General features: G+C 50.2%; 1 protein-coding gene across 4 annotated transcripts in view; it reads right to left on the reverse strand.

Moving 5' to 3' along the window:
* The window catches only part of DLGAP2 (DLG associated protein 2), a 620,511-nt gene extending 595,231 nt beyond the window's left edge, over positions 1-25,280 (reverse strand). For 2 of the 4 annotated variants that reach the window (XM_070460165.1, XM_070460161.1), the window contains exon 1: positions 24,892-25,279. In XM_070460165.1, the coding sequence (XP_070316266.1) occupies positions 24,892-24,909 (18 nt within the window). In that variant the 5' untranslated portion in view covers positions 24,910-25,279. Of the gene's footprint in view, positions 1-24,891 lie in introns of all 4 variants that reach the window. The other 2 variants (XM_070460164.1, XM_070460162.1) reach the window with 2 other exon arrangements.
* Positions 25,281-25,547: the final 267 nt, after the last annotated feature.

The raw sequence follows: 25,547 nt of genomic DNA on the forward strand, positions 1-25,547 counted from the left end.
GCCGCTCCCCTCCCGCCCTTGTCCTGAGCATCTCCCGCAAGGCCTCTGCAGGGGCCCGGGCAGAGTATCACGAGGACAGAGATGGGACGAGAACACTGAGGAGTGGGCCCCTGAGCCTCAGGACCAGTATTAAGAAGAAAGGGAACCTGCATCACCCTGTGCGCTGCACCGTGCTCTGTAATGCAGGGCCATGCACAGGTCGCAGGCATGCGCCTTCACACAGGGGAGGACGACTGTCCACCTCCATCACCATCATGCCTGCTTCGGGAATCAAAGCGACACACTCATCGCCGGACACGTCACAGGGCTTCCTACCACCATCGGTCCCCACACTCGGTTCCTCCAGCATCCGTAGGTCTGCTTGTGAAACGTGAAAACACACACGCAGACCTTTCAGGAAAGGGGCTTAAGAGAGACAGGAAAACTGTAACCTTAGTGAACTTCTGGCCAATGTCATTTAATAATGCCAGAGAATCCTATTACTTTTCAAACTGAAAAGTGGTTCACATCTGACTTGAGGTACTCAGGTATTTAACTTACTAGCCTTCTCTTCCTTCTGAGACCCCACCAAGTGACTGTCAAGGGCTCTGCGAGAAGGAAATCTATGAATGTGAAAGAAGCAGGTGCTGGAGTGTCGCATGAAGTGCCACACGGAGGGAGAAGAGGGCGGAGGAGGGAGGGGTCGAGAAGGTGATGAAGCAGGCAAGAGCCAGGACACGAGCCCGGCTACCCACGGAGGCCTGGGCCCCGGATGGCCCACGGGGCAGAGAGACCCGGGAAGCTCAGTGACCGCATCGTCCTCACACCCCTTCACGCAAGATGCCCAGCAGCCTGCCCACAGCCCACTGGGGAAATCGGAACTTCTTCCCTTCAAAACCAGAATTGATCTGCTCTCAGTGAAGACCTGAACTCTGCATTTAGAACTTCTCCAGCATCGCAGCCAGCTCTGTGCCCAGCCGCCCTGAAGAGAAGTCCCCTAGTGACCGGCTCCACCTCCAGACGCAGAACCAGAGCCACAGTGACAGAAAAAGTGAAAGAGACGTTGCAGGAAAGAGAGTAACAAGAAAAACCCAGCAAGGCAGTCTCCACAGAGAAATCTGAGAAGATCCGGGGCCATGAGAAAAGAAACCAAACAAAAACAAGTCTTAGAAACTGAAAATTGCTGAGAATAAAATTTTGATAGAAGACAGTATTGAGAAAATTTACCAGAAAGTAATACAAAAATATAAAAAAGACTCAAAAGTATATAATAGAAAAGACCTAGGATGCTGAGTCTATCTGGGAAAGGTCCTATATCTGAAAAAGAAGAGTTTCAGAAAGATAGAAGAGAAAAGAAAGGGAAAAAATAACAGAAGAGATAGATGGTAATAGAAACTGAAGGTAATAGATTATCAAAGACATAGTACATGAGAGTTTACAAAAGTCAGGATCACATAATTTCAGACCAAAAGTATCCACATAGCCCAGCATTTTGACTGAAACAGGGAAAAACCTACACCCATGTATGTGAATCTTTAGAATGCAAACATAAGAGAAAGCTAAAAATGTCCAGAAAGAAGTCAGTTATAGCAAAGGAAACAGAACTGGACTTTCCACACTAAATTACAGGAAACAATGAGAAAAGGCCTCCAAATTTCTCAGACAAAATTATTTTGACACTGGAATTCAATACCCAGCTAAACTTTCACACATAATGAGGGCAGCCTCATTATTTCTGATGCGCGAGACCAGAAAAGTTATCTTCTATTCTTATTTTCTCAGGAAATTATTTGAAGACATGCACCAACTAAAGGAAGATAAAAGTCGAGACAGAGAAAGACAAGATCTTTGAGGAACTGTAGGTCAAAGCAGCCAAGAAAAGAGTTAAAAGGCTGAGGCTGCACTTGACACTCAGAAAGCAGTTGGTTCTGAAAAAAAATCAGAACAAAGATTCTGGAAGAAAACCTCGGCCTGCCAGTCAGATGGTGAAGGACAAGGAGGGTGGTTCCCTCTAAGCAATGGCCGCTGGAGCACTTAAAACAACTCCAAAAGGCTATTTTCCATCTTCAGCTCATAGGAGAGGCAGGAAAATTAACTATGATTTCTAAACAGAACTTAAATGGACTCACCCTTGACACATGCTGCTGAATGTGAGTAACTGAGCGGTGCTGATGCCTCAATAGTTGTCAAGTGACACCACCAGAGCCAAGGGAATAAGGAAGAAGGTGGAGCTTCTCCATGGAAGCTAATGAGTCAGCAGAGAGAAGAACCCAGCAGGAGTAACCGGGTTATACGGAGGGAAGGGCAAGACGCGGTAAACAGTTAACAACATCTAGAGTAGGTTAATTAAGAGACATGGAAATCATCTGTGAAGACCTGAAAACACACAGTAAAAAGTGAGTAAAAAAAACACTTCTGTGTGACACTATAATGATGCATACATGTCATTAGACACTTGTCCAAACCCACAGAACAGACAACGGCAAGAGAGAATCCTAATGTGAACCACGGGCTCTGGGCGGCGGTGACGCGTGCATGGAGCTTCATCAGTTGTAAAGATGCACTGCTCGGCGGGGACGTTCACGACGGCGGCTGTGCATGGCAGGACAACGGTATGATGTGTGAGAGATCACCTGCCTCCCTCTCAACGTTCTGTGAACCAAAAACTGCTTTGAAATATAAAGTCTGTGTAAAGCTAGTTCTCACTGATTCTCCCGGGCCTGGGGCTGAAAGAGGTGGAGCAAGACCCTGCTGCTCTTTACTCAGCACTGTTTGGGGCTTCCCTCGTGGCTCCACCTGCAATGCAGGAGACCTGGGTTCGATCTCTAGGTCAGGAAGACCCCCTGGAGGAGGGCATGGCAACCCACCCCAGTATTCTTGCCTGGAGAATCCCCTGGACAGAGGAGCCTGGCAAGCTACAGCCCATGGGGTTGCAAAGAGTCAGACATGACTGAGCAACGAACACACACTTTCCACTGTTTGCCCATATGTTAAGTATGTGCAAATATTACTTTAAGACATATGTAAAGATATATATTAAAAGTAATTAGTTTTTAAATTTTTATTAAATAACAAACCTGAGAAGCAAGAATAAGGAGAGAGAGTTGAGCTTTTCCTCCTAAGGAAAATTCTTCATTATTACTTCAAAGTGTATACAGAAAGAACAGACGTAGCACTGAGTGTTTATTTGAAGGAAATACTAAGACTTCTCATACAGGCAACACCTGGTTACAGCATCCTGCCTCCTGTCCCTGCCTGGCACCATGGGCCTCCGACCAGAGCCACCCATTCACCCCGAACCTGTCTTGAAGCCTCCAGCACCTACAGGTCCAGGCCCTCATCTTCAGACCAGCTTGATAACAGATATATCAAGCTGGACTTCCCAGGAGGCACTAGTGATAAAGAACTCCCCTGCCAATGCAGAAGACGTAAGAGACACAGATTCAATCTCTGGGTCTGTAAGATCCCCTGGAGGAGGGCATGGCAACCCACTCCAGTATTCTTGTTTGGAGAATCCCATGGACAGAGGCGCCGGGCAGGTTACAGTACATGGGGTCGTAAAGAGTTGGACACAACTGAAGTGACTTAGCATGCACAACAACAGAAAGGCAGCCTGCTTTGCTTTTCTTGTGGGGTCTTGTCTGGCTTTGGTGTTGGGGTGATGCTGCTGGCCTCATAAGATGAGTCTGGAAATGTTTCACCTACTTCCATTTTTAGAAAATTTTAAGAAAGAGCTGGTTGAGTTCTCCGAGTACCTGGTAGAATTCAGCCATGAAACCATCTGATCCTGGACTTTGCTTTGCTGGTAGGTTTTTGATTCCTGATTCAATCTCCTTATTGTTAATGGTCTGATCAGGCTATTTCTTCTTGATTCAGTCCTCGCAGATTGTATGTTTCTAAAAATCTAACCATTTCTTCTAGGTTGTCCAATTTGTTGGCATGGAATTGTTTTTTTAAAAAATCCCCAATGATCCTCTTATTTCTAGGCATCCATCATAATATCTCCTCTTCCACTTCTGATTTTACTGACTTGAGTCTTCTGCCTTTCATCCACTGGCCTAGCTAAGGGCTTGTCAAGGGCAGCACCCCTGTCTCAGCGGCACCTGTCTTGGTGGACTCGGGGGGACCTGCCCACATGGCACCTGGCATGCTGGTTTAGTAGTGGAACGAGAACCCCCACTGTCTCTACAACAACGTTGGAAAATAATGATCACAGTATAAGTAACCTAGATACGATCTTGATGAATAATTAAACCCAGAGAACTACAGAGGAAGAGAAATGGATGTTTATAACTGAACAACCAGAATCATCTACTCCAGTTCCATCCACACACATGGAGTGTGAAGCCAGAATCAGTGAGCTGGGTGGGGAGGTGGGGACCAGGAGGAATGAGGGGCTGGTGTGTTTATGGGCTGTCAGCAGAGTGACCGATGGGTTTTGAGTAAATAACCTCGACATGGGAAGCGTGAGTTAACATAACCAGAAGAGGTGAGTGGTTTCTGTGCCCAGAAGACACCAGCCATCTTCGCTATGAGCCCCCTGTCCCACCTGGAGTGGGAAGCGTGGACAGAACCGAGAGCAGCAGGGCTGTGCTGAGACAGGGCCGAGCGTGCGCTTGCAAAGAGAAGACCCACACAGCCCTGCAGGAGCCAGACCCGCTGTATGGTCACTAGGAAATTTAAGCCAGCCCCCCACCCATCTGCTCACTGTCCCCTTGACGGCACTGAGGGACATGGGCCGGGTCCCATAACCCATGAGGAACACCCATTAAGGATGGAGCCATCAAGGGCAGAGCCTTGAAAGAATCCTGGAAACTCATTTTCTGAAAGTTCCCAGTTCAGCCTGTGAACTTCTGATGTGTTCAGAGGACAAGTTATCTTTAACAAAAATGCTCACAGATAGTATCTTTAAACAATAAAAATAAAAGACATTCTAATAAAAAAAAGTCAGAGATTGTTAGATGTAAACAAAGAAAATTTGGAAAGTGATTCAAAACTGCTTTGCCATAAATATGGGCTATGCAGAGTTATTTATAAGTATAGCTCTCTCTATGGTAAAAAGTGCTTTCACTATGAGTCTGCAAACAGAACTCAAGAGCAGGGCAGAGCTGTCCATGGGGAGATTGGCCAAAGGAAAGGCCTGCGTGTCGGTCCCAGCCCCACGACCCCAGCCCGCTGCCCGCCCCCCAGGCCTCAGTAACCGGAGTTTTATCTTCACAACCATCTGTCAAGTGAGAAATGATCTTCATCCCCATTTCACAGATTCGTCACTGAGGCCCAGAGAGGGTCGGTCAAGCTCAGATGTCATGGTCAAGTGCACCCAGCCGGTTCTGGTCCTCACTCGGCAGCCACCACACCAGGCAGTTGCCAGACCAGGGTGACAATAACGAGGCTGCAGGGCGCTCCCTCAAGGAAGCCTGGTGCGCTCACCCTGCTGGCCTGGAGCGCAGAGAACAGACAGCCTGCGAATTTGATGCAGAGCCCCAGGGAGCTGCACAAAGCTTCCCACCAGCCTCAACACCATCTAGATTCTGTGAAAAGCATGAGTTCTAACCGGGGAAGTCAAAGACACACAGTCTTTAAATCAAGGACATCTGATCTAAGATGCAGCACTGCAGGGCTGCAAGCTGCCCCCAGCTGGGGGCCACTCTGCCTGGGAAGTCAGCACAGCGATGCGTGGGACATAGACGGAGAGGGGTCCAAGCTGGGTATCATGCTCAAGATTCTCAGGAATCTGCCAAAATATCCCATCAGCCAATCAAACACGGGTGTGACAACTCTCAGAACAAGCCTAACCCCACTGTGAAATAAATCTCATATAACTGCATCACTGCCAGTACATAAAGGAAGCTATTTTTTTAAAGAAAGCTCCTGGGGAGGGCGGGGGTTTCCTAGTATATTTTTGTAAATCCAGCCAATCATTAGATGATGACTGCTTTGCTGGATTCAAGTCTTACATAAGACATCTTCTGAATGTTATGAGATGAATAACTAATTACTAAAGGAAAGCAGACAGTGAAGGAACAGTTGGAGTTGAGGGAAGGAAGCATTTACAGGGGTCAGTTCCAATGAGAAAGGGGTTTCGGAGTTAGAAAAGCAGAACAGGCACACATCGAGAAAGAAAAGTGACACAAGGAACAGGCTGATAAATCTTCCAGGTGTGTGGTCTGGCATGTGCAAAGGCCCGGTGGCAGGCAACAGTAAGACAGCCATGGGGAAGCTGAGCAGCACTTCGGGGCAAACGTTTCATAAAGGCCCGTAATGGAAACCCTCAGAAAGGGGGCATTTTGCAGAAAGCTCAGAGAGCCAGGAAGGAGAAATCTGGATTTGACAAAAGGCAACAGAAAACAGCATGCAGAGAAGTGACATGATAAAAATGGCTTTAGAAAGATTACCCCAGCAGCTGTGTGTAGGATGGCTTCAAGCTGAGAGAGACTGGAGGCGGGGTGGGGTGGGGGGGCTGCTGTGAGAACGTTCTCCTAATTCGAGTGCAGTGTGGTGAGGGTGTGGCTAGGCACAGAGCCCTGTGGGGGCAAGAAGGACTTCTGGGCCAGTCCTCAGTTTCCCCAACTGAGAAATGTGAGGCTTCACCAGAGGACGTGTCAACTGGAGCTATTTTTGGTCCAACAGACATCTCTTCCCAGTGACCCATGGTGTCTGGGTGGGTTGGATGTGAAGATGGATCCAGGGAGAAGGGAAAAAGTAGATCCCAACCTTCACACCTAAACAGCAAGGCTGGTTTGGCAATATAACATCCATGCATTTTTTTTTTTATTGTCTTAAATTTCTCTTAAGTACATTAAACTACATCCATCCTACCTGAAAACAGAGCAGAGGACTCTCCCACACAGGAACTTGGTGGTCTCCAACCTCAGGGGCTGGCCCTGCTCAGGCCAAAAGCCCGGCTCATCTCTGACGCCCTTGCACCCCACTCCTCAGGTCTGGAAGACTCCCCGACTCTGCCCCTGACTCCTATTCATTCTTCCCAGAACCAGAAGTGCCACTTCTGCCCCCAGCTTCCAGGCTGCCCACATGGGTCAGAGAACCAGTACTTGGGCACAGCAGTCCCTCAAGCTGAATTATAATCTTGAGCATGAAAACACCTTTAGTAATACAATTGCTCTATATTTACTTAATATTTACCTCCTTCCACAGACTCTCAACCAGCACTGTCCTTCTGGTTTATTTACTAAAATATACATAATGTGGAGCACAATTTTGGCACATAGAGAATTTACAAGAAAACACATCAAATGAATTATTCATCAGTAATAAACATTAATGTCCTCTTTTGTATCCACCAGACATGCACCCAAAAGTTATTTTTCAAAGGACTGTACAATCAGCAAGTTTCCAGAAATTCACCCAAAGTTACCCAGATTATTACAAATTACTTGGCTGATTTACCAGACAATTAAAAACATGCATCCTATCCTGGTGGGGAGGTGGGCACCCCTCCAGCTTCCTGCTCTGAGCACTGATGATTCCTCCCTGGGGACAGAGGACTTAACTGGTCCCTCTCTAGCCAGGCTCAGCGCCACCTGGAGGAGCAGGCGCTCAGGACACACGGGGCGCGGGGAAGCCACGCAGGAGTCTCTGCAGATCTCACCACCCTCCTGACTGCACAGCCCGACTTTTCAACCAGGGCCCTGTCCCTTCCTGTAAGGCCCAGCGAAGCCTGTTGGCACAAAGTCCCAGGAGCATCACTCGGCAGAATCTGGAAGACGAGCTCCCAACGGCTGCCCTGCAGTGATGCCCACACCCCAAGGGTCGCCAGGAGCACAGAGGGGCTGGAGATATGGGGTGGGGCCTCCCTGCAGCAGCCATGGTGCTGGCTCAGATATATTGAAGGGTGCCTCTCGCACCCCCAGGACCACCCCACAGCCCCACAGGACCACGTCCTCCCAGGGGAGTAACACCACCAGCCCCTCCTCTGGTTCAGGCACGCAGCGTCCCCCATGACATGTCCACTCGGGCTGGGCCCATGAGTCGGGGGCTCCCCAACACCCACCTCCTCACAGCTACACAGACGCCCTCACAGCTCACCTGTGGCAGGCCCTAAAACACAGTGTTCTCTGCACAGATTTTTTTTTTAAAGGCCTCAAGGAAAATAATGATTATTTATGTCATTTTATTGTCTTGGATCATCTCAGAGGACACACCTGGCATGCTGGTAGCCTCTATCCACCTACAATACTGGAGCAGGAGAATCAAGAATTCAGAGAAGCTTCTGGGCTGGGGACAGCTCTCCCTCCCAGCACCTTCCCCGTGGCCTTGGCAGGAATGTCTCACTCCCCAAGACTCCGTCCTGACTTCTAAGCACCTTGAGCGACACCTGGGATTTTACAGACACTCCAGGCTCTGCTGTCCCAGAAGGACGTGTAGACCAGGTGGACACAGGAGTCCTCCTCAAGATCCAACGCCTCGATTCTAGACAGAGAAACCGAATTATCCACAAGTCATGGCCGCGAAGCCCAGAGGAACACTAAGGAGAAGGGGTCAGGATTCCAACATCACCTGATGTCTCTCTTCCTTGGAAGGTGCTCACGTGGAGTTCAGCTTCCGGAGGACGAGGGGGGTCCACCAAGGCGACCACTGTACTGGCTCCCCAGGACGATGGGGTCTGAGGGCTGCCAGCTACTCCCGGCCTGAGCCTCACACCGGGGCCCCTGGCTGCTAGGGCTGGCTCCCCAACTCTCCAGGCCTCTGTTCTCCTGTTGGTGGCAGAGAGCTGATAATACTCGACCCAAATAAGTCAAAGGATGCTCTTCTCTGTAATTGGTGTGTTCTTTCCAGATGGGGGGCTTAGGGGGTAAACGGTAAGAGCAGAGTGACTGAGAGTGTGACACTTCTGACAACAGTCCTTGGCAAACAGGATAAGCAGGCGCCTGCTGAAGGGGACAGAGGACTGACCCGCTGGAGACGAAGGCAGTCCTGCAGCCCGAGAGGCAGGCCTGGTGCAGGGGCAGCCTCATCAGGCTGCAGCGGGGGGCCCTGCCGTAAACACCCCACAGGACCCACTGTAGGGGCCCAGACAGGTCGCCACCAGCCCGCTACCTCCCAGCCACAGTCTGCAGCCCTTCGTCGGTTCCCAAGAATCCAGGCCCCTCCGTCGTCGTGGATCCACTGTGCTTAGCTCCCAGGAGCCCCCTGCTCATCCCCAGCCCTGGACCGCGCATGGTGGAGGGTGGCCAGCTGAGGGCCCCCAACCCCTCATCTAGCCCCATGCCCACCTGAAGCCCAGGCACGGGGGACACTTCCCTGCCTCTCCGTGCGTTCTGCACGGCCCCCCGCAGACAAGATCCTTCCAAAGGTGAGCCAAGTGCAGGGGGCACCCCACGCCACGACTGGCTCAACGGCAGACTCACGTGGTCTCACCTCTGCCTCTGGCTACACAGCTGGGCAGCGAGACGGACAGTTCTATCCATGCTGAGCGCACAAGTGTCACAACAGAAGACTGAGAAGGGAGCCGTGCCAGTGACATCCAAGGGGATAGTGCCCACGCTCACCTCCTTCTTCACCTCCTGTCACTCTTCCTTCCCCACAGCCTCCTCCTCCCCTCCCCCTCTCATCCTCCCCTCCTCCTCCTCCTCCCCTCCTCCTCCTCCCCTCCCCCTCCACTTCCTCCCCTCCTCCTCCCCTCCCCCTCCCCTGCCTCCCCTCCTCCTCCAGCCCCTCCCCATCCTCCAAGGGAGACAGGAAACCCTCTGTGCAAACACCAGGTTCCCAAGAGCCCCATGCTACACATATGAAGGAACAACCTTCTCCTGGGCTACCAGAAGGCTATTTCTTAAAAAAAGGAAAAAAGATATTAAACCTGAAAAAATATCAGACGAAGCAGGAATTTAACACTTAGTATAAGAATGAAAAAAGGGAAAGGAATTCCAGAAAAAGCCTTGTTTTTGAACCTTATGATTTATCTTTTTTTAATGTCTTCAGAAGGGCAAAGAGTGAGGAGCAGTAAGGAGCAGGAGGTGCGGGAGAGGAGGGGAAGGGTGACCCCCCTCATGGCTCATGAGGGCTGGGTCAGAAGCAGCACAGTGCCTGAGATGATCACACCCCCGCGCAGCAGGCCGGCACACGAGGAACACGCACCTGCTCAGTGAGGACTCATGGCTGGAGGCACCTGTCTGCAGGTGGGACACAGGCAGAAACGTCCACCTTTCCGAGCCCTGCAGTCTGGGCCTGGGGACAGATGTTTTGGAATAGAGCTATTTTCTGTCTGGACATTTTTCAGACACTAAATTTAGCCAGCTTCAACTCTTTTTAAAAATGCTAGCCCGTTAAAAATTTGAAATAGGAAATCTACATTCATTATAAAGGTGGAGCACAGGGTTCTGTGGTCAGCAAGCCCAGGAGGAACCGGGCACCTGGGAACAAAACGGGAAGAGTAACGGACGCAAATCAGAGGATGCCTTCAAGCCCAAGGGTGAAAATGTGTGGTCGTTAGCATGTTTAAAATAACAACCCATTTGATAAGTTTTATACAAGTGATGTTTTAACTTACCTTTTTGTTACCATTCATTACTGGCTCTCATTCTCAAATACTTATGGATCCCCTCACCAATTTACAGTTTATTTCCCTGTCCATTTCTACGCGGGCATGAAAAACTACACATAGAGTATATTAGTCCATTTTTTCAGGGTGCAAAGGACGGTGCCCCAGGCTCAGCTCGGAGCTCTACCAGGTGGGCACAGACTCCCGCGAGCTCTGTTCGAACCTGCTGACCCTTCCTCTGCTGCTCGCACAAAGCCTTTCCTGTGCCACACTCACGGCCTTTCTCTGGTGCTTGATGAGGGAGCAGCAAGGTGAGCATCGAGGTCAGTGCCAGTGGGAGGCTCTGGTCTAAAAAGCTGCCCACCAGCAATTTCAAAGTTCGTGGGATGTTGGTTCCCTTTGAACGTGGGTATCCCCACTGTTCAATGCAAAAGAAAAAGAAATGCAAAAAGGCAAAATGGCTGTCTGAGAAGGTCTTGCAAATAGCTGTGAAGAGAAGTGAAAAGCAAAGGAGAAAAGGAAAGATATACCCATTGGAATGCAGAATTCCAAAGAATAGCAAGGAGAGATAAGAAAGCCTTCCTCACTGATCAATGCAAAGAAATAGAGGAAAACAATAGAATGGGAAAGACTAGAGATCTCTTCAAGAAAATTGGAGATATCAAGGGAAGTTTTCATGCAAAGATGGGCTCAATAAAGGACAGAAATGGTACGGACCTAACAGAAGCAGAAGATACTAAGAAGAGGTGGCAAGAATACACAGAAGAACTGTACAAAAAAGATCTTCACGACCCAGATAATCACGATGGTATGATCACTCACCTAGAGCCAGACATCCTGGATGTGAAGTCAAGTGGGCCTTAGAAAACATCACTACGAACAAAGCTAGCGGAGGTGATGGAATTCCATTTGAGCTATTTCAAAGCCTAAAAGATGATGCTATGAAAGTGCTGCACTCAATATGTCAGCAAATCTGGAAAACTCAGCAGTGGCCACAGGACTGCAAAAGGTCAGTTTTCATTCCAATCCCAAAGAAAGGCAATGCCAAAGAATGCTCAAACTCCCACACAATTGCACTCATCTCACACACTAGTAATGCTTAAAATTCTTCAAGCCAGGCTTCAGCAATACGTGAACCGTGAACTTCCAGATGTTCAAGCTGGTTTTAGAAAAGGCAGAGGAACCAGAGATCAAATTGCCAACACCCGCTGGATCACTGAAAAAGCCAGAGAGTTCCAGAAAAACATCTATTTCTGCTTTATTGACTATGCAAAAACCTTTGACTGTGTGGATCTCAATAAACTGTGGAAAATTCTTCAAGATATGGGAATACCAGACCACCTGACTTGCCTCTTGAGAAACCTATATTCAGGTCAGGAAGCAACCGCTAGAACTGGACATGGAACAATAGACTGGTTGCAAATAGGAAAAGGAGTACGTCAAGGCTGTACATTGTCACCTTGCTTATTTAACTTATATGCAGAGTACATCATGAGAAACGCTGGGCTGGAGGAAGCACAAGCTGGAATCAAGATTGCCAGAAGAAATATCAATAACCTCAGATATGCAGATGACACCTCCCTTATGGCAGAAAGTGAAGAAGAACTAAAGAGCCTCTTGATGAAAGTGAAAGAGGAGAGGGAAAAAGTTGGCTTAAAGCTCAACATTCAGAAAACTAAGATCATGGCATCTGATCCCGTCACTTCATGGGAAATAGATGGGGAAACAGTGGAAACAGTGGCTGACTTTATTTTGGGGGACTCCAAAATCACTACAGATGGTGACTGCAGCCATGAAATTAAAAGATGCTTACTCCTTGGAAGGAAAGTTATGACCAACCTAGACAGCATATTAAAAAGCAGAGACATTACTTTGCCAACAAAGGTCCATCTAGTCAAGGCTATGGTTTTTCTAGTGGTCATGTATGGATGTGAGAGTTGGACTATAAAGAAAGCTGAGCACTGAAGAATTGGTGCTTTTGAACTGTGGCGTTGGAGAAGACTCTTGAGAGTCCCTTGGACTGCAAGGAGATCCAACCAGTCCAACCTAAAGGAGATCAGTCCTGGGTGTTCATTGGAAGGACTGATGTTGAAGCTGAAACTCCAATACTTTGGCCACATGATGCGGAGAGCTGACTAATTTGAAAAGACCCTGATGCTGGGAGGGACTGGGGGCAGGAAGAGAAGAGGACGACAGAGGATGAGATGGCTGGATGGCATCACCAACTCAACATACATGAGTTTGGGTGAACCCCAGGAGTTGGTGATAGACAGGGAGGCCTGGTGTGCTGTGACTCATGGGGTCGCAAAGAGTCGGACACAACTGAGCGACTTAACCGAACTGATCCCCACTGTATGTGAGTGTCCCCATGCATCCCTGAAATCTCTAAGTGTGACCTTATTTGGAAAAGAGGTCTTTGCAGATGTTTTTAAATTAAGAGCATTGACAGGAGGAGAAAGTCCCGGATTATGAGTGGGTCCTAGATCCAATAACAAGTGTTCACAGAAGAGAGGTTTGAGGTGGAAGAAAGGGAGACACAGACAGAGAGGAGATGGGCCGTGGAGACAGGCAGAGGCGGGAGTGATGCGGCTGTAGCCTCGGGAGCTTCATCAGGCACCAGAGGCTGGCAGAGGCAGGAAGGACCCTTTCCTGAACCCTCGAGAGGGAGCATAGCTCTGGGATCCTTGATTTGGAGCTTCTCTTGTTTTCTGTTGTTTTAAGCCCTGAGTTTATGGTAACTTTTTACAGCAACCCTACTGCATGAGATATAGCCATTAGCCCAATAATTCTGTTTCTAGGAATTTACTAGAGAAAAATTATATATACCTTCAGAAAACACTAAAAAAGATACTAATCACAGATGACCAGAAATCTCTGTAAGCAACTTAAACATTGAGCAATAGGGGAGTGGCTGAATAACACTGCATACCAGAATATTATATTAAAACGTCAATTGAAATCAAATTGTCTAAGGGCTTCCCTGCTGATCCAATGGTTAAGAATCTACCCTGGTGGTCCAACGGTTAAGAATTCCCTTTGCAATTCATCCCTGTCAAGGAGACCTGAGTTCATCTCTGGTCTGGGAAGGTCCCACATGCCTGGGAGCTACAACAAAGCCGGTGCACCGCAGCTATGGAGGCCTGCATCCCTTAGAGCCTGCGCTCTGCAACAAGAGAGGCCACTGCCTGACAAGCCCACGGGCTGCCCCTGGAAAGCAGCCCCTGCGGTCCGCAAGTGGAGAACGCGCTAGCACAGCAACGAAGACTCAGCGCACCCAAAGGTAAAATAAATAGATACAAATTTAGGAAAAAATCAAGCTGTCAAAGAATATTTTGGAAATTTGGACAAATTCTCAGAGAAGAATATAAAGTGAAAAAAAAAAAGGCTAGGTCCCAATTTTGGTTTAAAAAATGAGATGGGGAAGAAGCAAGACACAAACTGTAATTATTTCTAAGTCATGGAGTTGTGACCTCCAAGTCATTAATTTGTACAAATCTGTAATTTCTAAATACTTAGCAGACTAGATGACCATTAAAAAAAAAAAGGAAATGTGTGAAAGCAGCCCAAGCAACCTGCAATTCACCACCAGCTATGAGAGAACAAAAAATATCACAGGAAAGATGTCTCCAAAAGTGGAATAAATATAACAAAAAGAGGATCTGGTAGCCAAGGAAATGTGTTACGAGTCTGACAAGAGTGTGCTGACCTCAGGTTTTGCCTATTCTTGCTTACCAGGAGAACCCTGAATACTTTCCAAAGCACATCCTAAACCTAGAACAGAGAAAGCTGTGAAGGGTGCACCAGGAGCCCAGAGGCAGGGCGAGAGAATGGGCTGTGTGCACTGCTCACGCTTTCTAACCGGGGTTGTCCCTGGGGACCCTGCTGGACATCCAACAGTGCAGACCCTGGTTTCTCCCAATACCCCTATGTGGGTAAAAGTAGAAGCATGCTGGAGGATGGCACGAGATACTCCATCTCTCGTCTGCACCCGCCCCACCCACCCTGCCAGACTCCAGTGCTCTGCTGGGAAAGGCCAGGTCGGGCCCCACCTTGGGTCACAGGTAGCATGGATATGTCCCCTGGTCCACCACACCCCCACCTGCACAGCTCAGCAGGAGCAGTCCCGGGACTCCAGGCCTCACAGAGTGAGGCACGGACAGAGCCCGAGGGCACTGGAGAGGCTCCCTCAGCCTGCCACAGGGTGTCTTCACCGTCGTCTGGGCCAAGAGCAAGTCCAGGTCCTGCCAGCAGGCTCTGCCGTGCGGAAGTGAGCCACCACTTGTTTCTGGCGCTTGAGAAACTGACACTTGAATTCCATCAGATGATGCCGAGGTGGATGACTGATCAAAGGTGGACTAAGTCCAGAGTCCAGTAGGTCCCATTCACTTTATAACAGTTCTGCAAACTTTCACTGCACAGATGCACCAAAATTCCTTTAAGACATTATTAAATTACAGTATTATGTGTCCCAGGCAGTTTAAAATTCAGACAAGCCAGGTGACAGATACTCCTGGTGATGCCCAGACAGCCATCCTTTCTGATTTTTGAGGATAATCAGCTGTTCCCCAGCTTTTCCCATGGTGCCCCCTTGTCTGCATGGCCTTGGGGACACCAGACATGGTCTGAGGAGTGGCTGAAGATGAACCTAAACCCAAACAAGGTCCATCCTTCTTGTTGGAACTCATCAGGGCTGATGGGATAGGAGGCAAAGATTCTGGAGAAGTTTCAGAAAAGAAACGAGGAACGTTTCACAGAAACAGTCAGCTGACCGCAAAGCTTCTCCTCTTCTTTCCCACCTCCCTTGAGGTGCACGTGGCATGTGACAGAGGCCACGGGATCAGGATCACACTGCATGGTCCCCCAACATCTCCCCATCCTGGCTGGTGAGGATGACGGAGGCAGAGCCACCAGACCGAGCCTGGCTATGGAAGGACCACCTGGGGACCAAGAAAATCTGTCCCGGTTCAACACAACCCAGAAGCCAGCTCGTGCCACGAATGCTTCCGCGGGCCTCTGATAAAGCAGAGGGACCCAGAAAGCTGACCCCAGCAGAGCACACATCATTGACAGATGCTGATGTGTGGATCACAATAAACTGTGGAAAATTCTTCAAGAGATGGTAATACCAGACCACCTGACCTGCCTCTTGAGAAACCTATATGCAGGTCAGGAAGCAACAGTTAGAACTGAACATGGAACAACAGACTGGTTGCAAATAGGAAAAGGAGTACGTCAAGGCTGTATATTGTCACCCTGCTTATTTAACTTATATGCAGAGTACATCATGAGAAACGCTGGGCTGGAGGAAGCATGAGCTGGAATCAAGATTGCCGGGAGAAACAGCAATAACCTCAGATATGCAAATGACACCACCCTTATGGCAGAAAGTGAAGAAGAACTAAAGAGCCTCCTGATGAAAGTGAAAGGGGAGAGGGAAAAAGCTGGCTTAAAGCTCAACATTCAGAAAACTAAGATCATGGCATCCAGTCCCATCACTTCATGGCAAATAGATGGGGAAACAGGGTCAGACTTTATTTTTCTGGGCTCCAAAATCACTGCAGATAGTGACTGCAGTCATGAAATTAAAAGATGCTTACTCCTTGGAAGGAAAGTTATGACCAACCTAGACAGCATATTAAAAAGCAGAGACATTACTTTGCCAACAAAGGTCCGTCTAGTCAAAGCTATGGTTTTTTCCAGTGGTCATGTATGGATGTGAGAGCTGGACTATAAAGAAAGCTGAGCACTGAAGAATTGGTGCTTTTGAACTGTGGCATTGGAGAAGACTCTTGAGAGTCCCTTGGACTGCAAGGAGATCCAACCAGTCCAACCTAAAGGAGATCAGTCCTGGGTGTTCATTGGAAGGACTGATGTTGAAGCTGAAACTCCAATACTTTGGCTACGTCATTCAAAGAACTGACTCATTGGAAAAGACCCTGATGCTGGGAAAGACAGAGGGCAGGAGGAGAAGGGGACAACAGAGGATGAGATGGTTGGATGGCATTATCGACTCGAAGGAGATGGGTTTGGGTGGACTCTGGGAATTGGTGATAGACAGGGAGGACTGGCGTGCTGCAGTTCATGGGGTCGCAAAGAGTCGGACACAACTGAGCGGCTGAACTGAACTGAGCACACACAAGGGCTGTGCAAAGGCCCCAACACCGACACTGGGCCTCCCAAGCCAACAGCTCAAGAAACAGCTTGCAGGGAGCAGCAAGGCTGAGCTGAGAGAGAGGACTCCGCCACATGGGTGGTGGGTAGCGCTGAGTGGTGCAGATGACCCTGGGACGAGGTCTGCACCCCAAGCAAGGTGCCGATGCAACTGGGTGGCCCCCTCTCCAGCAGCTGCTGGGTCCTGCCAGATGCCCCACGGTGCTGCCTGCATGACAGCCGCAGGGAAGCAGAGGGACAAGGACAGCCCACGTGCTGTTTGGTCACCTGAGTCCTTCAGTTTACGGGAGGCGGACACCCTGCTGCGTCATTCAGTCATCCAATTGTGTCTGACTCTTTGCGACCCCGTGGACTGCAGCACACCAGGCTTCCCTGTCCTTCACCATCTCCCAGAGTTTGCTCAAATTCAAATATTTAAGTTTCACCTTTTTAAAGGATGTGTATTTTGTTACAATGTGCTGCATCATAATGAATTTATCTAACCTCAGGTTATTGCTAGTTTCCAATATTTTACTATAAAACAAACCTGAAGTGAACCTCTGTTTAGCTAATTTCCTGTAAATTCATGATTATTTCCTTAGGATATAATCCTAAGTGAATTTCACTTCCCAGACGTGAAACTATAGAGACTAGTTATATGCAAAAGAAGATTTTTTTTTAATTGAATGCCTGCCATGATTTTTAATACAATAATACTAGAGAAACAAGCAAGTAGATGAATTGAGAACTAAGAAATACTATTTGGTTGCTTTAAAGAGCTGCAGAACCAACCTTTCACAACTTGTAGTCATACTTTATTATGTACTGCTTATAACCATGGCTTCCCTGATAGCTCAGCTGGTAAAAAATCCACGTGCAATGCAGGAGAACATGGTTTGATTCCTGGGTTGGGAAGATCCCCTGGAGAAGGGATAGGCTACCCATTCCAGTATTCTTGCCTGGAGAGTCCCATAGAGAGGAGCCTGGTGTCCAGTCTGTGGAGTCCCAGAGTCGGAGAGGACTGAGTGACTTTCACTTTCATTTTCACTCATAACCATAGTAATAATCTAGACAGTTATGCAATAGACACAGGAATGTTCTACAACGGCCACAGCAGAAGCTTGAAGGACAACATTCACCTGTTTATGGAAACTTCTAAAGTATCTATAATACAGATCCTATACTAAGTTTCTCATAGAATTGGAAAACAGATATTCAGAAATCTCTTTAGAAACTGTTAAAGTATTACAAAGAATGTCAGAAAATGGAAATTATTTGGGTTAGGTGGGAGGGCGTGCCTCGTGGCTTACGAGATCTTAGTTCCCCGACTAGGGATTAAATGCCGGCCCTTAGTGCAGAGTCCTAACCACTGTACCACCAGGGAATTCTCTCCCAGAAATTATTTTTAAAGAGCCAGAGATTTCATAAGACAGGCAAATCTACTGCCGTGCTTGTAAGGTTTACCTGTCTCGGTGAGATTCGCAAACTCAGAGAAGCCCTAGGTAACTGAGGAACCTCTCTCGGGGCTGTGAAGGGGTCAGCCGGCGGTGGATTCTCGTGTCCAGCTGAAAGTTCACTGAGCAATGCAATCCACGGGGGGACCTGTGCGTTCCCCGCTTCTCCTGACGGACGTGTCCTGACATCGAGGGTCTGGGGACAAGCAGCTCGAGGCCTGCGACGATAACCACGAGGAAAACCAGAGCTGGTGAGGGAGCGTGTTCCCACCAAGCCGGGGCCGTGGTGACGGCAGAGGACGGCACGCCGGCACGGCGAGCAGAGTGCCCTCCGTCCTCTCACAGGCAGGAGCGGAGCTGGGCTGGAGGGCTGTCCTTCTACAAGGACAGGGGTCCCCTCAAGGGGTGTGGGGCCCCCCATCGCGGACGCACGGGGAAGGCAGCGGGAGGGCCGCTGAAGCAGCTCCCTTGCCCCTGGGGACTGGAGCTCCCCTCCCCGGCGGGCGAGTGGGCCATGGGCCGGGCACACTGGGAGCAGGCAGCACGGAGGGAGAAGCGGCAAGGACGCCTCCGCCGGGAGGAGTCACACCCAAGACCCGGGCTGCTACCTGAAAGCACTGTGCACATAAGACAAGGCCACCAAGAAATCCACATCGTCCCTAAGACACACAGCTTGAATTCAATATAAACGGTTCACGAAACAGACCAGGGGAAGGTCTGGGGCCCAGAGTACAACTCCCAAGCCTGCAGTTTCCCATCTGGTCATGGAGGGAATGTGGAAATACAAGGAAAAGGTCACTGACCCTCTTGTGGGTTGTCTGTGTGTATTTTCTTTTGGTTTCCTTCAAAATCTGTTGTAATTGTGAAAAACACTTCTGTGTTGGTATAACTGATGTATATGCTATATCCCAACTCCTGTACACAAAGTCTTCCAAGAGAGCATCTTTTAAGATTCAGCACTCAAGAAAATATTTTCTTCACTGAAAAACGAGTCTGCAGTGCCCACTCAACAAGGGAATGGAGTGAGGGCTGTGTCTTCTGCTTTTGTCAAGTTGGCTTCCAGGATGCCAAAGCTGAAGCACCAATACTTTGATCACCTGATGACTCATTAGAAAAGACCCTGATGCTGGGAAAGACTGAGGGCAGGAGGAGAAAGGGGGAGACAGAGGATGAGATGGTTGGATGGCATCACCAACTCAACGGGCAAACTCCAGGAGACAGTGAAGGACAGGGGAGCCTGGCGTGCTGTAGTCCATGGGGTTGCAAGGAGTTGAACACAACTTAGCAACTGAACAACATCCCAGAAACTCAGACTCAAAGGACCGTGTTAACCCTGTGGTTACCATACTTGTTGGCTCTGACTGTCTATTTCATTTCAGTTCTTCAACCTCATCCTTTCGTTGGTGACTCAAAAAACTTTTTGGAAAGAGGTGGCAAAACAGATATATAAGAAAGTAAAAGAATCATGTCAATGTATGACAAAACCCACTGAAATGTTGTGAAGTAATTAGCCTCCAACTAATAAAAATAAATGAATAAATAAATAAATAAAAAGAAAGTAAAAGAAGACTAGAAACAGTAATATCTAAGTTTTATGGGAAACTGGAGAGTGGCTTGATTACATCCAGTGCAGGATGGCTCAACCTGGGCCCCAGTCTCACTTCTTCACGATCAAAACAGTGGACATGTATTGGGCATTTACTATGCACACTGTTTTAATTGCCTCATGCACATCAATTCATTTAATCCTCCTGACAACACCACCACATTAATACTGTATCCTTCATGTAGTGATGAGAGACGGAAATATAATGAGGGCAAATAAGCTGCCAGTGCCACTCAGCCACCCAGGGTTCTGACTCCAGAACCCTCATTCCTAACTGCTACCTACAGCCAATATAAAAAGCTGTTGGTCGGCATTGTACAAAACTAGTAGGGCAAATTTCCGTTTTGCTCAAAGCCTAATTTTATGTTTCCTGGCTTAAAATGTGTACTCTGTGGGCCCCGGGAGACCATTTCAGTACTTTTTTCATTCATGCAGAGCATGGCCCATGTTTTAAAAAGATAACGGCACTTAGATTTACAAGTACCACTGGCTTCCCTGGTGATTCAGACAGTAAAGAATCTGCCTGCAATGAGGGGCACCAGGATTCGATCCCTGGGTTGGGAAGATCCCCCTGAGAAGGGAATGGCAACCAACTCCAGTATTCTAACCTGGAGAATTCCATGGACAGAGGAGCCTGGTGAGCTATGGTCCATGGGGTGGCAAAGAGTTGGACACAACTGTGCGACTAACACATACATATGTACATAGATTTACAAAGGTTTATTTAGATTTCGTCCCTGGCAGCTCAGAGGTTAAAGCGTCTACCTGCAATGTGGGAGACCTGGGTTCGATCCCTGGGTCAGGAAGATCCCCTGGAGAAGGAAATGGCAACCCACTCCAGTACTCTTGCCTGGGAAATCCCATGGACAGAGGAGCCTGGTAGGCTACAGTCCATGGGGTCGCAAAGAGTCGGACACAACTGAGCGACTTCACTTTCTTTCTTTCTTATTTACATAGATTTACTTTTTAACCAATGTTGATATGATTTTATGCATGTGTATAAGATTTTACGCAGGGCTGGTTGCAAACATTTACTCCTTTCTAGCAAAAATTACTTTTATTGTTTTTTTTTCCCCCTGGGTATACACACAAAAAGGGATACCAGAGAACGGTGTCAGTGGGTGAAGGACAAGGTGGGAGCATTGAAGAGAAAACTGGAAGGGAAACTAAAACCTTTACATCCATTGGGTGGTCGGGACAGACATCCACTTCAAAAGGGGATTTCTTGGTTGACAAAACTGAAAATGAAGCAGGAACGATGGTTTCAGGCCCTCCCTGACTCTGGACACCAGTGTCCAGGACAAAGTGCATCCATCCACCGTGGCCCGGCCGTCCTGGGCTCTGACCTCCCTTCCAGACAGGCTACTCCCGCCCCAACACCCTCAGCCCAGGCTGCGTGGTGTTGGACCTACATCCTTTCAGATTTACCTCCCAAAGCTTTCCTCTCCTCAAGCCGTTCTCAGCTGAGAAGAAATGCCATCCTCTTCCCAGAGACCGTCAGCCTGGGAGACGGGTGGAGGCCTGACTTCCTTATCAACTAGGAGCCTGCTCCTAGCAGAGGGCGGGCCCCACAGCCTAACCGAAAAAGCAGCGAGGCCGGCTCTGAGGAAGTCAGCGCAGTTATCCCAGAGAACAGGAGACACGGACCACAGAGACTGGACTCGGCCTGGCAAGTCGAACTCCTCAGAGACTCAGCAAGAAAGCCAGATGTTTAGGAAGCAGGGTCCTGGAAAAGCCCCTGGGGATGATTCCAGAGGGGTGTGCTGAAGAGCAGCTGCCGCTCCAGTGGGAATGTGGGCGGAAGTGGGCGGTGCTGACGGCAGGAGACCCTCCAGGGCCCCGGGGCTGCAGCCTGACCGGTTCTTCAAGGCAGGTGCGGCCCCTACAGAAAGGAAGGGCTGGCCTCAGCCGTGGATGCCCAATGTCTTTGCTCAGGAGATTAGCACTGACGCCAAACTGTAGTTTGTAGTTAAGTCCTGGGCGCTGTGAAGGGGAAGGCTCTCCCAGCTGCAGATGCAGGATTTAGGGGGCTCTGCACCCCCAGCCCTTCCCAGCAACACCAAGGTTCGTATGATTATTAGCTCCCAGAAAACGAGAGTGTCTGCCATGAATAAACAGGACGCTATCAGGCTCAGTCTTCATGACACACATGCCCAGAAGACCACAACACCTACTGTTAAAAGCTGGTGATCTGCTGGGAATATGGTTACAAGATAAAAGTAACTTGTATGTAAAGCTGTGGTTGATCAAAATGATTTTTAACTGCAGAGAACGCTTTGCCCGCTAACTTCCTGCTGGGTGGCCTGTAATTCTCTTATAACAAACATGCTGCCAGTGCTTTAAATATGACTCCCATCTGGACAAAATGATGAATCACTGTTACTTTTATTGTATCTAGTGAATGACCATGGTGTATTGGTTCCAAGGGCCAATAAATAATACATTTAATTAATTTCCCTTTAAAATGTATGATCAAAATGTGTATCACTCAACTCCTTAAGGAACTGAGAAATCATGAAGTTTTTCCTCAAATATAAAAGAATGCCAGCATTTCTTCAGCTTCATCATGTAGGGACAGGATGGAAGACACTCTGTTAAACACACAGATAGCAAGTCCTCTCACATTCTTTACAACATTAGAATTTAGTTTCAGAAATGGTTGGATTCTGGGTGTCTAGAATCCAATGTGACTCAAGTTTTGCAGTGTTTTTCACTTTTAGTGTATAATGTGAAATTGTCACCAATTTCAAGAACGAAATAGGCAAAAATGAGAGAAGCATTAGACTGCCATAGGGGGACACATTCTGTCACTGGGGAGAAATGATGCAAAAGCATCTGAATTCTCTAAAAATAAGATACATTGCTATTAAGTCATCTACAACACAAGAAACCTAAGGCACTAACACACTGGTGAATAAAATACGTTTATTTCTGTCTCTAGCAGCATCACTTTGTATAAAGTTGCATAGAATACGTATTTCAGAAAACATCTTTGTGCTGCTAGTTACTTCATCACTGTGGGTTATTTACACAGAATTCACTTTGCTCTTTAACTTGAAATGTAATATGCAGATACAACATGATTTGTTGCTAGGGCAAGTCATCCTGGGCTTATTTCTTAACCAAGAGCAGAGGAGACTGGGGGTGGAAAGCACAAGAGGACAGGAGAAGCTTGTGCACAGAGCAGGCCCCACTGATGGAGCACTGACCCGAGCAAGCCGGGCGGGCACGTGGTGGTGGGGATGAGCCTCGGGCTCCAGGACAACACTGTTGCTTCTCATGGTCTTCCTCCACTGGGACCTGAACTCTCCCAGCCCAGATGTGCTGGGGCAGAAAGTGTCCCCCACAGCCCGCTGGTCCTGCTGCCAGATGTGGGGCATAAAATGTTCTAATTTGTTCCCTTCCAAGCAATGAGAAAGTCACACCATCTAAAAGGAAATGGTACACACACTCTACAATTACTATCAGAGCCAAATCTGTGAGTCACCCAGCCGCCTGCACAAGACAATTTGGCTACTGGAAAATCCTGATTAATGACATTTTTTTAAACACCAGAGTAACAACTTGACCTGCCAAAAATTACCATTTTTTCATCATTTCACCATTTTTTGCCTTGGTTACCTATTATCTTTTGCGGAGAATATAAAGGAAGTTAAAATGAAAACGATGTTGCACGTTAACTCAAACCCAAATGCTCCTTCCAAGGTGTGGGGGAGGGGAGAGGGCTCTGTGGTGTCGGATTCGAGGAAGAGAAAGGGTCCTTTTGGACGAGGCTGGGGTCCCTGAGGCCACACTGAGATGCTGGGGGATTTTCTAATAACTAATAAAAATCGATTTACATCTTCACATAAGAGTCTTCCTTAAGTCATAATCACCAGGCCCGCGAGTTCCAATCAGACACAGTGGCCAACAGGACGCGCGAGTCGGTGGTCATGGGCACAGGCCCAAGACCCCCGAGGCTGAGGCCCCTCGGGAGAGCCCTAGTCAGAAATCCTCTTCGGATGCCAGAAACAGCAGGTGCGCTTTACATTTCCGGCTCCAAAACCACCCACAGCCCATGCTGGCAGAATTAATCACAGGAAGGACTTGCTGCCGATCGCTTTATTTTTGATCGATACGAGCCAGCCAGCCGCACGGACAAGTCCTGAGTTCCGAATCCCGAGCCCGGCCGAGTCGCCATCCACCGGGGAAACGACACGCAGGAGACCTGACCACGTTCTCGAGAAGCGCGAGCGCCGGAGAAGCGACTCCTGAGTTTCCGACGCAGGTCGCCCCCCGAGCTCATTCTCACCGCCCTCCCCCTGCACACCTGCGGGGCCGGGGGCTCTGCGCCCCGCCGCCCCCTCGCCGCCCCTGACTCTCCGCCCAGCCCCCGCCGCGTCCCGTCCACTCTGCTCCGCGTCTCTCGGTGCCGCACGCTGGAGAGGGGGGCCGGGCGCCTGGCACCCAGCTGGCCCTCCAGGTGGCCCCCGTGCCCGCCGCCCCCACCCCTCGCCGCCCAGGCTGTAATAATGACATCTTCCTTATTTCTCCTGCTACCGTTAGCGAGCGAGCCCAGAACGGCAACAGCCGCTGCCGGGGGAGGCTTGGTTACAGAATCCAGCGCCGGGTAGCGCCTCGCTTAGCAACCGCCCCGAAAAAGCCCCCGCGCTCCGCTCCCACTTGGAGAGCCGGCGGCCACCCTCCCGGCACGCTCCACCAGCCCCCCGGGAGCCTCGGGGGCCGCGCCCCGGCTCGAGCAAACCCTCCGGCCTCCCTGCTGAGCGCCCCCCGCGCCCCCCGCGCTCAGCCCAGGCTCCCGGCACCTTCCTCGCCTTCCCAGGGGCGGTCGGCGTCCCCCGCCTGCACCGGGCGGGGGAGGGGGCGCCGTTTGCTGCCTGCCGCCCCCATCCCCTCGCGGTGCCCAGCCGGAGCCCGGCGTGCAGCTCCCTCCCGGGTCTCCGCGGGTCCCCCAGGTTGCCTGGCCGAGCTGAGAATGTCACCCCTCAGCGAAGCCCCGCTCTGCGCCCGTTCCCACACACCCGGCAGCCCAGGGTGAGGGGACCCAGCGCACAGGCTGCCTCGGGCTCCTCGTCCCCCACCCGACCGCCCTCTCGGGGTCCCAGCTGTCCGTCCCGCCGGGCCGCCCTCGCCCCCCCCAACCCCCGACGGCTCTAGCGCCCCGAGCCCCGTCCCAGCGCGGTTCCGGCCCCGGCGGCTCGCACCTTCCTCAGCGCAGACATCCTCGGGCACTCCAGCTCAGCAGATGCGGGGCGACATGGCCCGTCCGCCCGTCAGTCCGCCAGTCCCCGGGTCCCCGCCGCTACCGCCGCTCCGACCCGCTGGAGCCCGGCGCACGGTCGCTCCTCACGGCCGGCGCCTGCGCACTGGGCGCCCGGGGAGGCACTGGCGCACGGGGGGGCGGCCGGCGCGCGGCAGCATCTGGAGAGGGGCCGGGCCCGCGCCTGGGGGAGCGCCAGGCTTCCGCGCCGCGACCCCTGCCCGCGCCTGCCGCCCTGCCGCCCGGCGCGCCTGGCGCGCACGGCCCGGGGAGCGCGCGCACCGCCTGGCCCGCCAACTGTTGCGCGGGGAGCGATGGGTCACGCGGGGACGGCAGGGGACCTGAGGCTCCTGAGCGGTCTCCGGGGGCAACGGCCTCCCGGCTGCGCGCGGAGCAAGTGTTCCGGGCGCTGGAAATTCAGGGAGCGGGTCCGACGCGCACCCCGACACCCGGCACAGCGCGGCCGGCTCGGGAGAAGGAAGAATGGCACGCGGGCGCATGGTGCTAGGGATTCGTGGACGGGATGAAGTCTCCACACCCAGGATGCTCGTGCGGCGCAGAGGACGCGGAGACGTGTGTATCCTACGTGCTGGCCCGAGT

The sequence above is a fragment of the Odocoileus virginianus genome, chromosome 32 (genome assembly GCF_023699985.2).
Source record: "Odocoileus virginianus isolate 20LAN1187 ecotype Illinois chromosome 32, Ovbor_1.2, whole genome shotgun sequence".
In the NCBI taxonomy this organism is placed as follows: domain Eukaryota; kingdom Metazoa; phylum Chordata; class Mammalia; order Artiodactyla; family Cervidae; genus Odocoileus; species Odocoileus virginianus.